Below are 14,241 nucleotides of genomic sequence, written 5' to 3' on the forward strand. Positions count from 1 at the left end.
CACTGTCCCATGCTTGTGGGGGCTGATCTCCCTTAGCTCCAGCCTTCTGCCACCTATGGCTGCTACCAGTGCCAGCCTAGTCCCCACTGCCAACTCTGCCACCACTGCAGCACAGGATGCAGCCCGTGGTAGTAGCCTCTGTAAGCCATTATTTTAATAGGACATACACTTACCGACATTTAGTGAAGCTGGTGGGCCCATATTACATGTAAAGCACATAAAAAAAATAGCTGAATGAAAAATGATTAAGTGAATAACACTTCATGAGGCTCTTGCCTAATGTTTTAAAGTGGGGTTTAAAAAGTACCAAAAGCACTAAAGTCCTGTCAAGGTTTATTCAGCCTTTTGTTTCTTCTGTGTCAGACTTGTGTTTGTATATAGAAAAGAAGAAGTTCACCCATAACATATGTGATCTTGATAAATTAAATTTAAACATGCAAAAGTAACAAAATAATCTACTAAGCAAGTAACAAAAACAATCTACTAAGCTACACAAAGGCTCATTGCTATTCACGTATTTGTCTAAAATAAGCTGATCACTACTTAGCCGAGAAAAATATCAAAATTCTGTCATGGCAATAACATGCACAACGAATCAAACTAACGTTCAAACCTTTTTCACAGGAAAACTGAAATGATCATAGGAAAAGAAAGAAAACAGGTGGGAGAGAGGAACATAATTATGAAGAGAAGCAGGCTCCTATAGAAGCAAATTAAATACCAAAAGTATTCTGGATAATATATATTAATAACATCCTTACAAACATTTTCGTAGGATCGACAATTATTCACAAAGCTATCACTCATTTCACCAAAAACCAGTGACAGTAGAGGAAGACAAGTTCCATTGATTACTGCTGCTACTGCTCCCAGTATCATAAGAGTTATGTCCAGACTATCTGCATAACGGAACTGGCGGAAACAGTAAAAGATAGAAACCATCAGATTATTTCAGCAAGTGGAAACTATTTTGACTTCTTTGTTTGTCAGAATGTTAATAAAATAAACTAAAATACATTAAACAAAATGTTAGGGACTTAATACTCTAATTAATAACTTAATATTCTGTTTAGGACTGTCTATAACAAAATTATCCATGAAAATACAAAAGGTATATAGAAAAGTTCAAGTGGCATTTTTCCCATGGTACATTCCATTTGAGGTGACTGCTTAGTGTTGACATTGGGGAATAATACATAAGGAATGGGGCAGTTATAATTATTAGAACAGGTCTAACTGGAATTCCAAAGATACTAACATGAAATGATTCAACAGAATCTTGAATAATATGGCTATTGAAAAAAAGTAACACACGTTTCACAATATAAACACATCATGAACAAACACTGGCTTAACCAACAGCATTAGTTAAATTAATTACAAATATACTTTTGCTTACAATTGTGATTGGACCAATGGTTTCTGGATTTTTGTTTTTCTTTTCCTTTTCTTTGGGTGGCCTGAAAGATATAAATTGAAAGCTGAATGTCTTCTATTTTGAAAATAAGCACAAATATACATATTTTTGGTTTGCTATGTAGTTTACATACTGACAGAGTTACCAGAATTTCAGAATGTTTCACAATTTTTAAAGGATTTACTTTCACAACAACTCTGTAAAGTAGGTGAGTACTGTAGTAGTATGCTCATTTGAAGATTGATAATAACCAAGGCACAGCTAGTAGATAGTCTACAGATAGTAGACTCTAGTGAATTTTGTCATGTACTAAAATAGTCTTTTTTCCCACTTTCTACAACCTGTGGAAGGTCATACAGGGAGCTTGTGGCTATGCAGGGAAAAGACACCTGCTCCTGAGTTCCAAGGTAATTCCAAGAAACGGACCTTGTTCCAACACCACTTTAACCCAAAGTATTGTAGAAATTTAAGCTGCTGAAACGTAATGGAATGTCAAATAAGATATAGGCAAAGTATAAAATACATTTAAGATACAAAACACAAAGTAAGTCCATGATCTTTAACTGCTCCATGTGGAGGAAGTTTCAGAATCAGGGTTATAGAATCTGGTGATCTTAAATGCTCTTATCCAGTTGAACAGTCTTTTCTCAGATAAGGAATCTATTGATTTTGGGGGATTACTCATGCAAGTAGATAGGGAAGAATCTGACCCAGACTATCGATCCCCATTACTACCAGCAATTCCAAACTCAAGCAACTATATCTGAGGGACCTACTCTTATTTATTGGGAGGAAAAGGTCAAGCCCAATGGTTTATTTAGGAGTTAATGGTCAATTGGACTAGCATGTTTAAAGCACAACAGTTTCTATAGCCGGCTACACATAGGGCTGATATGATTTATGTTGTGTCCAGTAGGGTTGTACAAAACACCATCATTTCATTTTGACGTCTGTTTTGAAGGGACAGTGTTTTGTTTTGTTATTTTCTTTCATTTCAAAGCACTGTCCTGTTTTGTTTCATTGAAACTGTTTCGCCATTTTGACTCATTTCGACTTTTTGCCCATAGGCTATAATGGGGAATCATGAAAATGCCTTAAACATTGTCAATTTTTGCCTGATTACATGCAAATTGCAGGGATGGTGGCTGTTCTGAGGTCATGCAGCCTGCCAGGTTTCAAGGAGATAGGTGCATCAGTTTCTCAGAAACTGCACCTCAAGGTCTTGAAAGCAAAATTTGCCCGCAGTGACAGCCTCCTGTCATCTAGCACTCCTGGCATCTGGGGTTCACACCCCTGGGAGGGCTGCGGGGCTGTGCCAGACTCTTCCCAGGGGTGAGGCCCCTGGATCTGCACCAGATAACAGGAGGCTGCCGCTGCTGCCTGAGACTGGCACTGGCCACAGCCCATACCCAGCACCAGGGAAGACAGATGTTGCCACTGGCCACAGTGAGCAGATCTGGGGGCCCATACCCCTGGGAGGGCTGCGGGGCTGTGCTGGACTCCTCCCAGGGGTTCAGAACCCCAGATCTGTGCCCCAGATGGGAGGAGGCTGCCCTGTCACCTGGGACTGACACTGGGTAGAGGCTCTGGAGAAAATTGCTGCTGCTGCCTGTCCCTGGCAACAGTGGCAGCCTCCCCTTATCCAGCATGCAGATCCAGCGGCTTACACTCCCTGCAGGAGTCCATCACAAGCTGGTAGCCCTCCTAGGGGTGTGAGCTCCCAGATTTGTGGCCTGGATGAGAGAAGGCTCAGGTTGTGGCAGCAGCAATCTTGTCCAGTGCTGGGTGCAGCCTGCACCCAGCACTGGGCCCCAGGTGGTAGAGGCAGCCTGAGCCTCCTCTCATCCGGGGTGCAGATTCAGGGGCTCACACCCCCTGGAGAGCTGCCAGGCTGTGCTGGACTCCTCCCAGGGGTGTGGGCTCCCAGATCTGTGCTAGATGACAGGAGGCTGCTGCTGCCACCTGGGACTGGCACAAGGCACAGCCTGCACCCTTTGCTGGGCTCCATGGAGCTCATCCCAGTGGTGGGAGGCAGAGCAAAGTCCAGCCTCTTGCCACCAGGCTGCACTCCAATTGGCTCCACCAGCCCTATGAAGCTCAGCCCAGTGTAGGAGGCAGGGTGCAGCGCCAGCTCTGTCCACCTCCTGCCACTGGGTTGCACTCCAATTGGCTCTGCCAGCCCCACGGAGCTGAGCCTGGTGGTGGCAGGTGGACAGAACCGGCACTGTGCTCCACCTCCCACCACCGGGCTGAGCTCAATGGTTCTTGTGGAGGTGATCAGAGTGCAGTACCAGCTCTGTCTGCCTCCCACTGCTGAGCTGTTCCAGTTGGCTTTGCCAGCCCCATGGAGCTCAGCATGGTGGCAGAAGGTGGAGCACAGTGCCAGCTCTGTCCACTTCCCCTCTCCCACCTCCGGGGTGCTCTGATAAGCTTTGCCAGCTCCATGGAGCTCAGCTCAATGGTAGGAGGAAGAGTGCAGAGCCAGCTCTGTCCATCTCCTGCTGCTGGGCTGCACTCCACTAGCCCCATGGAACTTAGTTCAGTGGCAGGAGGTGGACAGAGCTGGCACTATGCTCTGATTGGTTCCACCAACTCCATGGAGTGCAGCCTAGCGGTGGAAGGTGGGGAGAGCCAGGGGTGCACTCCCCACTAGGCTGAGCTACATGGGGCTGTGAAGCCACGCAGAGCACAGCCCTGGCTCTCCCCTGCCTCCCACCACTGGGATCCTTTGAAACTCAAAATGTTTCAACACTTTTGAAATGTTTTAAATGCCCTCATTTTGTTTCAAAGCTGTTTCAATGCTTTTTGTTTCATTTCAATTTCACTGCTTTGAACTCAAAACACAACAAAACAGCTTTGAAATGAAATGCTTGATGAAATTCACATAGCCCTGGTATCCAGCCACTTTCAACTCCCCTCCCTGAGTGAGCAGATACCAATTTGCACCTGGGTCAACTGGAAGTGTTATTCAGAAGAAATTCAGAGTAAGGGTGAAACCCATGCGTGCCCCTGCAGGGACAGCTTAACCACTTTTCCATAGGGCCCCATTTTGTTGGAAAGAAAGCATGAAAGTATGCTAATATGATAAAAAAGAAATGTAATAAAATTTTTTTTGGATAGTTAGTCCAAGTGTTAAGTATTAATTTTTCAACAGTTAATGTAAGTAGTTTATTAACTGGCTAAAGATGAATTATTATATTACATTATATTACATTACATCACATATAAAAATCAGCTTTAGCCAGTTAATAAATATATATAAATATTTTCTACATTTATAAAACTAAATAAATATATATAAGAAATACATGTAACTTCATTGGACAAGAATCATATTTCTAATGGGTTATATTTAAGGACATTTAAGAAATCTTGGCCCACAATTTAGCGGTTGCTTCCTGCAAAGCAACTAATATGGATCCAAACATTTCCACAGGTTTGTTTATATTTTTAATATAAACTTGCATTTTAACAATGAAACATCCATGTGGAGTGTTGGAAACCAAAAACATTATCCTTAAAGCAGCATGTGGAAGAAACTTACTGGAGGCAGGAGAGAGGCAGCAGGACACTACGCTGGCAGCTGATAGTGGCAAAAGTGAAACCTCAGTGGCTGAGATGAATATCAAAGGAAAAACCTGTGGCAGAACTGGGAGGAGCTGGGAACAGCTCCCGCATCTGTTTGGGCACGCCTTGTAAAAGTGTGCTGGGGCGATTGGCCATGCGGCCATCCGGCGCCGGGATAAAAGGCCCAGCAGGAAGGAAGCCGGTGAGACTGAAAGAAGTGTCCCCCACTAGCTTAGAGAGGCCACAGAGCTCAGGTGACCTTAAAGAGGAGGGAACATAGTGGCACCCTAGAGAGGGGAGCACAGAGGGCAAGCCAGGCCAGCAAGGGCCCAAGAAGTCTCTTATGAGGTTGACGTAGACAGAGGCCAGCACCAGGAGCGACTGGGACACTGGTGGAGATGACAGAGACGGAACCTGGACACAGATGCCATGCCATGGAGGAAACAATGTGACAAGGGGGTTTGAGACCCAGGCAGAGTCAGGCACCGCATGAGCTGGGAAGCACAGAAGGACCACGGCAGACACTCGGTGCAAGTACCACCTGTAGCCCACAGCCACAGCTCCTAAGAAACTGATCATTGGGGAGGGCCAGACCACCGGCTCCAGTGGACTTCACAGTTGGCGTTAGATGGGCTGTAGGGGAGGTGGAGCCCCAAGAAGCAATAGCTGTGAGGACGACCAAGGGAGAGTACCAAGGGAGATGGGAGCAGACACCATTCTCCCACCAGAATACTATTTACCATCAAAGATGTGGCAGGTGAGACCCCTGGGGAGCTGACCCAAGGCTGCTCCCAGTAGCCTGGCTGTGCAGCCCAGGAGGCTACAGTGAGGTTCAAAAGAAATCCAGACACATGATGCTTGGAGGGAGAGGCACGGAAGGTTACAACTTGGTGCATTGGCCAGGAATGATGGAGCCAGGGAAACCCTTGAGGCTGATATGATTATGGAGGTAAACCTAAACCTCCAGACTGAGTTGTTAGGCCAGACGTTGCATGCAGTATCAAAAGTGCTTGAGGTCCAACAACAACAAGCCATACAACAACAGGAATGGATGCGCCAAAATTGGACCATTTTCTAAATGCATCGTATGACATTAGAGGACGACATAGAGGCCTACATTGAATCATTTTACAATTATTTTGCAATCATTTTGCAATATTACAGTGGTTAGAACTCACCCCAAACCACTATCGCAGATTGTTCTGGGCCCAAAAGAGCAAGAAAGACCACAGGCCCCAAAACTGGATGCAGTTTTTAAAAGATCTCTTAGATAAATGGGTACCACTAGGGAAGGTTGACTGAGCAGCCCTAGCTGACCAGAGCCTACTGGAAAAATTTGTAAAGGATCTGGATGAGAACACCCAGCTATGGGTGCATCAGCACCTTCCTCACCTGGCTGCTGAAGCTTTAAGGATTGCAGAGGCTTTCACTGCCTCAGAAGGGGAACTGCTGTGGGAAAAGAGCTACAGAAATACAGGGACGACCCCTAAGAGGGAGGAAAAGCCCTGACAGGGGCCTGTACGCTATAGTAAGCAAGGAATTGTATGCTACCAATGTGGTAAAATGGGATATGTGTCTCAGGAATGCGCCCTAGGGTCCCTGGAGAAGTGGAGACCTGCTGGAGAAAAGGTGGGGTTGAAGGAGTGCCACGAGGCCCATGAACCAATCAAGGAAATGGACTGTAGCTTTGTACGCGGCCAAGAAGTAGAGGCATGGGACTATCTGAAGGATCTTTGAAAACTCCTGGCGCTCTGGTGTAGTGCCCGAAGACTGGAAGAAGGCCAATGTGGTGCCGATCTTCAAGAAAGGGAGGAGAGTGGATCCGGCTAACTACAGGCTCATTAGCCTGACTTCTATCCTGGGGAAGATCCTAGAAAAGTTTATTAAGGAGGCCAGCCTTGAGGGACTGGCCCAGGCTAACATTCTAAGGGACAGCCAGCACGGGTTTGTTGCGGGTAGGTCTTGTTTGACCAATCTCATTTCCTTCTATGACCAGGTGACCTATCACCTGGACAAGGGAGAAGAGATTGATGTCATATATCTTGACTTCTAAAAAGCTTTTGATCTGGTATCCCATGATCACCTCTTGGCCAAACTGCCCAGTTGTGGCCTTGGCTCCACCACGGTCCGCTGGCTGGGAAACTGGCTCCGTGGTCAGACCCAGAGGGTTGTAACTGATGGCAGTCACTCATCGTGGTGCCCTGTGACCAGTGGGGTCCCTCAAGGCTCTGTCCTTGGACCCATACTGTTCAACATCTTCATTAATGATGTGGACATTGGAGTCAGGAGTGGACTGGCCAAGTTCGCCGATGACACCAAACTTTGGGGCAAAGCATCCACGCCAGAAGATAGGCGGGTGATCCAGGCTGACCTGGACAAGCTCAGCAAATGGGCAGACGAGAACCTCATGGTGTTTAACACCGATAAATGCAAGATTCTCCACCTTGGGAGGAAAAACCTGCAGCACCCTTATAGGCTCGGCAGTGCTACGTTGGATAGCACTACAGAAGAAAGAGACTTGGGGGTCATCATTGACCACAAGATGAACATGAGCCTGCAATGAGATGCTGCGGCTAGTAAAGCGACCAAAATGCTGGCGTGCATCCATAGATGCTTCTCGAGCAAATCCCGGGACGTCATTCTCCCCTTGTACTCGGCCTTGGTGAGGCCGCAGCTGGAGTACTGCGTCCAGTTTTGGGCTCCACAATTCAAAAAGGATGTGGAGAAGCTTGAGAGAGCCCAGAGGAGAGCCACGCGCATGATCAGAGGTCAGGAAAACAGATCTTACGATGACAGGCTGAGAGACATGGGACTCTTTAGCCTGGAAAAGCGTAGGCTCAGGGGTGATCTGATGGCCACCTATAAGTTTATTAAGGGTGACCACCAGGATCTGAGGGAACGTTTGTTCACCAGAGCGCCCCAAGGGATGACGAGGTCGAACGGTCACAAACTCCTGCAAGACCGTTTCAGGCTGGACATAAGGAAGAATTTCTTTACTGTCCGAGCCCCCAAGGTCTGGAACAGTCTGCCAACGGAGGTGGTTCAAGTACCTACATTGAACACCTTCCAGAGCAAATTGGATGCTTATCTTGCTGGGATCCTATGACCCCAGCTGACTTCCTGCCCTTTGGGCAGGGGGCTGGACTCGATGATCTCCCAAGGTCCCTTCCAGCCCTAATGTCTATGAAATCTATGAAATCTATGATGGCATGGGTGGCAGGCAAGCCAATACAGGCTACGCTGGACACGGGCTGCTCCCAGACACTGATATGGGTAGGGGCGATCCCCAAGAGTGCTATTGAATGGTGCCTTCCTGTTTGGATGTGCTGCATACATAGCAAAACAGAACAATACGAAAGGGGCTTCATGGATGTGAGGATTGCCAGTTGTAAGGGCAGATTACGCATTGGACTGGCCCCACAACTGGACGGCCAGATGATTGTGGGGAGGAATTGGCCACCCCTCTATGAAGTATTAGAAGAAGTGCATATGGAAAAACTAAGACATGGAAGCTGGCCCCAGGGGGAAGGTTGGATAGCAGAAGAAGATTCGGATTTCTCCAATGAGGAATAGTGGGTTAGCCTGGGGATGAGTGCCGAGGGCATGCACTTTTGTGTGGCCCAAGAGGAGGACAGCAAGCTACAGAGGGTCTGAGAGACAGAAGTGGCTTGGGTGGAGGAAGAAATGATACGGCCTCGGATGGACATAAGTGATGCCTATTTTTGGGTACATTGGGGTTTGTTATACCGAGTCACAAAATGCTCGGTCCGAGGGGAGTGGACCCAACAGCTAGTAGTCCCTTGGAGGCTCCGCGAGAAGGTATGGTGGTTAGCACATGCTAGCCCAATGGGTGGCCATCTCAGGGCAGACAAGACTGTGACCAGAGTTGGGCAGTGGTTTTTATGGCCAGGGATGAGGGATTACATTATGTGGCATTGTGAAGCCTGCCTGAGTGTCAGAAGGTCCAAGGGAGACAGTCCCCATGGGCACCATTGCAACTGATGCCCCTCATTGAGGTACGCTTCGGTTGGATAGTGCTAGATGTAGTGGGGCCCTTAACAAAGAGTAGTGCCGGGCACCAATATATTTTAGTCATCATTGACTATACTACACACTACCCTGATGCTATACCACTGCAATCAATGACAGCCCCCTGAATTGCGGAGGAATTATTAAAATGGGTGTCCTGGGTGGGAGTTCCAGGAGATAATCATGGATCAGAGGACGGACATTATGTCCAGGGTTATCTGGACCATGTGTCAGCTGTTGAAGATACGGCAACTCTGTACCACAGTCTACCACCCTCAGACCAAGAGACTGGTAAAATGTCTAAATGGAACAATTAAACACCTATTTTGGTGTGCCCAGGATGAACCAAGGAGGTGGGATTTGATCCTAATACCCCTCCTCTTTGCACTGAGGGATGCCCCTCAGGCGTCCATGTAGCTGTCCCCATTCGAGTTGATATTGATGAGGCAGAGATCCAGGTGTCCTTTTCGGCGTCTGGGGTGGCATCCTGGAGAAAGGGGAGGTCAGGGGAAACAGGGGAAGAAAGCAGCCTGAAGGACCAGAGCCGAGAGTTCTGACAGGCCAGCGGTCTTGGCCATGGTGTCCACCCTATCGTTTCCCAGAGACACAGGATCAACAGTAGCAGTGTGCGCTTTGCACCATAGAACAGCAAGGGTGGAGGGAAGGAGAATAGCATCCGGGAGAGTCCCAGCAGAAGTAAGAAAATCCTGCTGTTTCCAGATCTGTCCAAAAGAATGGTAGACACCAAAGGCATAGCAAGATTCTGTATAGATATTAGCAGATTGTTCAGTGGCAAGGTGACAGGCACGAGCGAGAGCAATGAGTTTAGCAGCTTGAGCACTAGTAACAGAAAGAGGAGTGGATTCAACAACAGTATAATCGGAACAAACAGCATAGCCAGCTCAGAGAATGCCGTGATTATCTCGAAAACAGGAGCCATCAACGTAGAAAATGAGGTCAGGGTTAGTCAGAGGGGTATCGGAAAGATCAGGACAGGGAAGAGAAACAAAGTCCACAAGCTGAGTGCAGTCATGGGGTTGGCCGTCTGAGGGCGAAGGAAGAAGACAGGCAGGATTGAGGGGATCACAGTGGACAAGGGTCACGTGGTCCGCAGCCAGGAGAACCACCTCATAGTGGGTTAGATGGCCAGGGGACAAGTGCTGAGCCCTGCCATGCTGGAGGAGGGTGAGGACAGAAGGAGGGTGAGGACAGCATGCAGGACAGCAACAGTAAGGGGGGGGCCCAAGTATAGGGTTGTCAGTTTTAGAAACCAGCAGAGTGACGGCAGCAACAGCACAGAGACAAGGAGGAAACCCCGAAGTGCCTGGGTCAAGGGAGGCACTATAGTAAGCAATAGGACGGTGCGAAGAGGGTCTGAAAGGCTGAGTCAAGACACCAGAGGCAGTGCTTTTGTGCTCGTGGCAGAAGAGAGTGAAAGGCTTAGAATAGTCAGGCAGACCGATAGCAGGAGAAGAAGAAAGGGCTTGTTTGAGCTGAACAGAAGGCAGATTTATGGACGTCTTCCCGGGGTAGCGGGTCAGGGGAAGAGTCACAGATGAGAAGGGTGAGAGGTCTGGAAAGTCCAGAATAATTAGGAATCCACTGTAGTTGGCAGCACCTAGAAAACCACAAAGTTAGCATTTAGTTTGCAGGCGTAGAAGGGAAAGAACAGCAGAAAGACGATCAGGAGACAGGTGACGGGTACTGTGAGAAATAGTGTACCCCAGATAGGTAACAGAAGTCTGACAGAATTGGAGCTTAGAGCGGGAGGCTTTGTGGCCCCGTGCTGCAAGTTGTTCTAAAAGAGCGACAGAGTCAGCTTGGCAATGAGGGGGAGTATCAGAACAGAGAAGCAAATCATCTACATATTGAATTAGCACAGAATCATGAGGCAACTGGACTGTATCGAGTTCAGACTTGAGAAGTTGGCTATCTATGGTGGGTGAGTCACGAAATCCTTGAGGCAGATGGGTGAAGGTGTATTGCCGGCCCTGGTAGGTAAAAGCAAATAAATATTGAGAGTCAGGGTGAACTGGTGTAGAAAAAAAGGCATTACAGAGATCCACCACAGAAAAATAAAGAGCAGAAGCAGGTATTTGAGAAAGTACAGTGGCAGGATTGGGTACTACAGCTGTCAAGGGAATCACGAAATTGTTAATAGCACACAAATCTTGAACAAAACGATAAACGGGCAACCCCTCAGGTGTACACTTCTCCTTCTTTTGGACTGGAAGGATTGGAGTATTACAACAAGAACGGGTAGGACACCCTGTTCTAGGAGACCTTGTATTACAGGAGCAATGCCTCTGGAGGCAGAAACTGATAGTGGGTATTGCGGGATTAATGGCAGAGACACTCCTGATTTAACCTTGATAGAAATTGGGATGGCACCCTTGAGAAGCCCCACATCGGTTGTGGAGTGGGACCAAAAGGACTCAGGAAGGTGAACCAGTAGTTCCTGTTGCAACGAGAAAGAATTGGGCTCGGGTTCCTGTTCCATTAGTGTCAACATCAGGGCAGGAATTTGGGTCTGGGATAATGTGAGGAAGACCCCATCTGGAGAACAGTGAACTGTTGCCCACAATTTGCAAAGGAGGTCTCGCCCTAACAGATTTACAGAGGCGCAAGGACTCAGCAAAAAGGCATATTGCTCAGTAAGAGGACCCAAGGTAAACAAAGGTGGCTGTGTAATGGGGTGGTCAGTGGGTTGATCCCCAATACCTACAGCAGTGATTACCTTACCAGAAATGGGAACCTTAGAAAAAAAACCAGAGCTAAGCATAGACAAAGAAGCACCAGTGTCGACAAGAAAAGGAACAGTTTGTCCTCCCACTGTAACAGGTATTGTAGCATCAGAAAAGGTAGAAAGTAAAGGTGCTAGAGTCTCTGGGTCCTCTTGGTTGTCCTAATACGGATTTTCAACTTTGAGGGACTGGAGAGGAGCTGGTCCGGGTGGTGGAGCTCAGTGGGCAACTGGCTGAAATGAAGGGGGACTAGCTGAGAGTGGGGGCCCCCGGGTTTTATTCGGGCACTCATTCTTCCAATGGCCTTTTTACTTACAGTAGAGGCAAACATCATTGGGAATGTCAGAGGGACCAGATGGTTGGGCCGAGTGAAATGGTCCCACAGAGCAAGGTGGTTTGGTGCCACCCTGGGGATTTCTGATTTGCAAAGCCATCAGTTTGTCCTGAGCCTTTGATTTTTGCTGTTGGGCTTTAGTATAGAAGTGAGTGGCAGCAGCCAAAACTTCGGTGAGGGGTTTAATTCCCACCCCCCCGATCATGGCGTTTTGCAGGGGCTCGGAGATCCTAGGTAACAGCCCTAAAACAAAGGCCTGAATAATCATGGCAGGGAGGCTGGTTTCTGGGTCCTAGCTGCCAGAATGTGCCTTAAAGCCTTGGATCAGGTGAGAATAGTAGTGAGCAAGATGTTCTTCTGGCTTTTGCTTGCAGGCGGAAATTTTGGACCAATCTGTTTTTTGTGGGGGGACCCTGGGGATGGCCTCAAGGACCTGTTTATAGAAGTTTGGCTGATGGTCCTCGCTGGGGTCTTGAGGAGGCCAGCTGGCCGCTTTAAGGAGGGTGTCTTTCTGGTCTCCAGGAAGAAGACCACTGAGGAGCATCTGAATATCACTGTGGGTTGGCTTATAAACCTGAAAGAAGGTTTGGAATTTTTGAGCAAACCCGGCAGGGTCATCACGGAGTTTAGGGAAGGTAGTTGACCAAGAGATGATTTCTGATGGTGAGAAGGGGACATGGACCACCACGGGTTGCCCCCCTGGCACAGGGTATTCTTGGACGGGATGCTGTGCCCCAACAAGCTTTCTGCCCTGGTGAGTCTTCCTTACAAGGGATTTCTGGCAGTCTATCTCGGTGGTGGCATTATTTCGGTTCCGGAGGGTCAATTTGATTCTGCTGGTCTAGGGAAGCTGAATGTATGGTCCACCCGTTATGGGGGTCCAAGGGGATGTCAATTTTGAACCGGTCCCCCACGGGAGAATCAAAAGTGACGGCGGTAATGGGAGACGAAAGACCAGGGGTGAGTGTTGGTGGAGTTGCCGGGGAAGCCAGCGCCGTGGACACAGCAGCACCTGAAGCTCTGGGACCGGCGGGTGGTGGCGGGAGCGGGACCCAATGATCCAACAAACCGTCTCGGCGTGGGTCATCTGGTGGTGGAAGCAAAGCGGGATAAAGTCTAGCTGGACACGGTGAACAAGGGGCAGACGGGGTCGGCCCTTGACACTGGAGATCTTTAACCTGATTCTGAAGGTGATCGATTTGCTTCTTAAATTTTTCTTCATTATCATATAGGAAGCCACAATGGAGCACTTATGGCGCTTTTTGGACTCGTCCTCCCACAGGTACCAAGCTTCCATTTGAACAGGGTGCTTGCTTTCCAAATTTTCTTGGAGACGTTTGAGGATATGACGATCCCACAACCCATCTAGGGGCCAGCACAATTTGGGGTCACCATCGGTATACCGGTTCCATTTTCCATAGATTTCATAGACATTAGGGCTGGAAGGGACCTCGGGAGATCATCGAGTCCAGCCCCCTGCCCAAAGGGCAGGAAGTCAGCTGGGGTCATAAGATCCCAGCAAGATAAGCATCCAATTTGCTCTGGAAGGTGTTCAATGTAGGTACTTGAACCACCTCCGCTGCCAGACTGTTCCAGACCTTGGGGGCTCGGACAGTAAAGAAATTCTTCCTTATGTCCAGCCTGAAACGGTCTTGCAGGAGTTTGTGACCGTTCGACCTCGTCATCCCTTGGGGCGCTCTGGTGAACAGACGTTCCCCCAGGTCCTGGTGGTCACCCCTGATAAACTTATAGGTGGCCATCAGATCACCCCTGAGCCTGTGCTTTTCCAGGCTAAAGAGTCCCGTGGCTCTCAGCCTGTCATCGTAAGATCTGTTTTCCTGACCTCTGATCATGCACGTGGTTCTCCTCTGGACTCTCTCAAGCTTCTCCACATCCTTTTTGAATTGTGGAGCCCAAAACTGGACGCAGTGCTCCAGCTGCGGCCTCACCAAGGCCGAGTATAAGGGGAGAATGACGTCCCGGGATTTGCTCGAGAAGCATCTATGGATGCACGCCAGCATTTTGGTCGCTTTACTAGCCGCAGCATCTCATTGCAGGCTCATGTTCATCTTGTGGTCAATGATGACCCCCAAGTCTCTTTCTTCTGTAGTGCTATCCAACGTAGCACTGCCGAGCCTATAAGGGTGCTG

The 14,241-nt window shown here is 48.3% G+C and overlaps 1 protein-coding gene across 1 annotated transcript in view; it reads right to left on the bottom strand.

Moving 5' to 3' along the window:
• Positions 1-14,241, bottom strand: part of ABCB5 (ATP binding cassette subfamily B member 5) — a 90,410-nt gene that overhangs the window by 68,326 nt on the left and 7,843 nt on the right. The window contains exons 3-4 of the mRNA XM_090046804.1: positions 1,400-1,460; positions 762-912 (exon numbers count right to left, since the gene is read on the bottom strand). Of these exons, the coding sequence (XP_089902930.1) occupies positions 762-912; positions 1,400-1,460 (212 nt within the window). The remainder of the gene's footprint in view (positions 1-761; positions 913-1,399; positions 1,461-14,241) is intronic.

The sequence above is a fragment of the Crocodylus siamensis genome, chromosome 5 (genome assembly GCF_052110815.1).
Source record: "Crocodylus siamensis isolate JL-2025a chromosome 5, ASM5211081v1, whole genome shotgun sequence".
NCBI classification, from domain to species: Eukaryota; Metazoa; Chordata; order Crocodylia; family Crocodylidae; genus Crocodylus; species Crocodylus siamensis.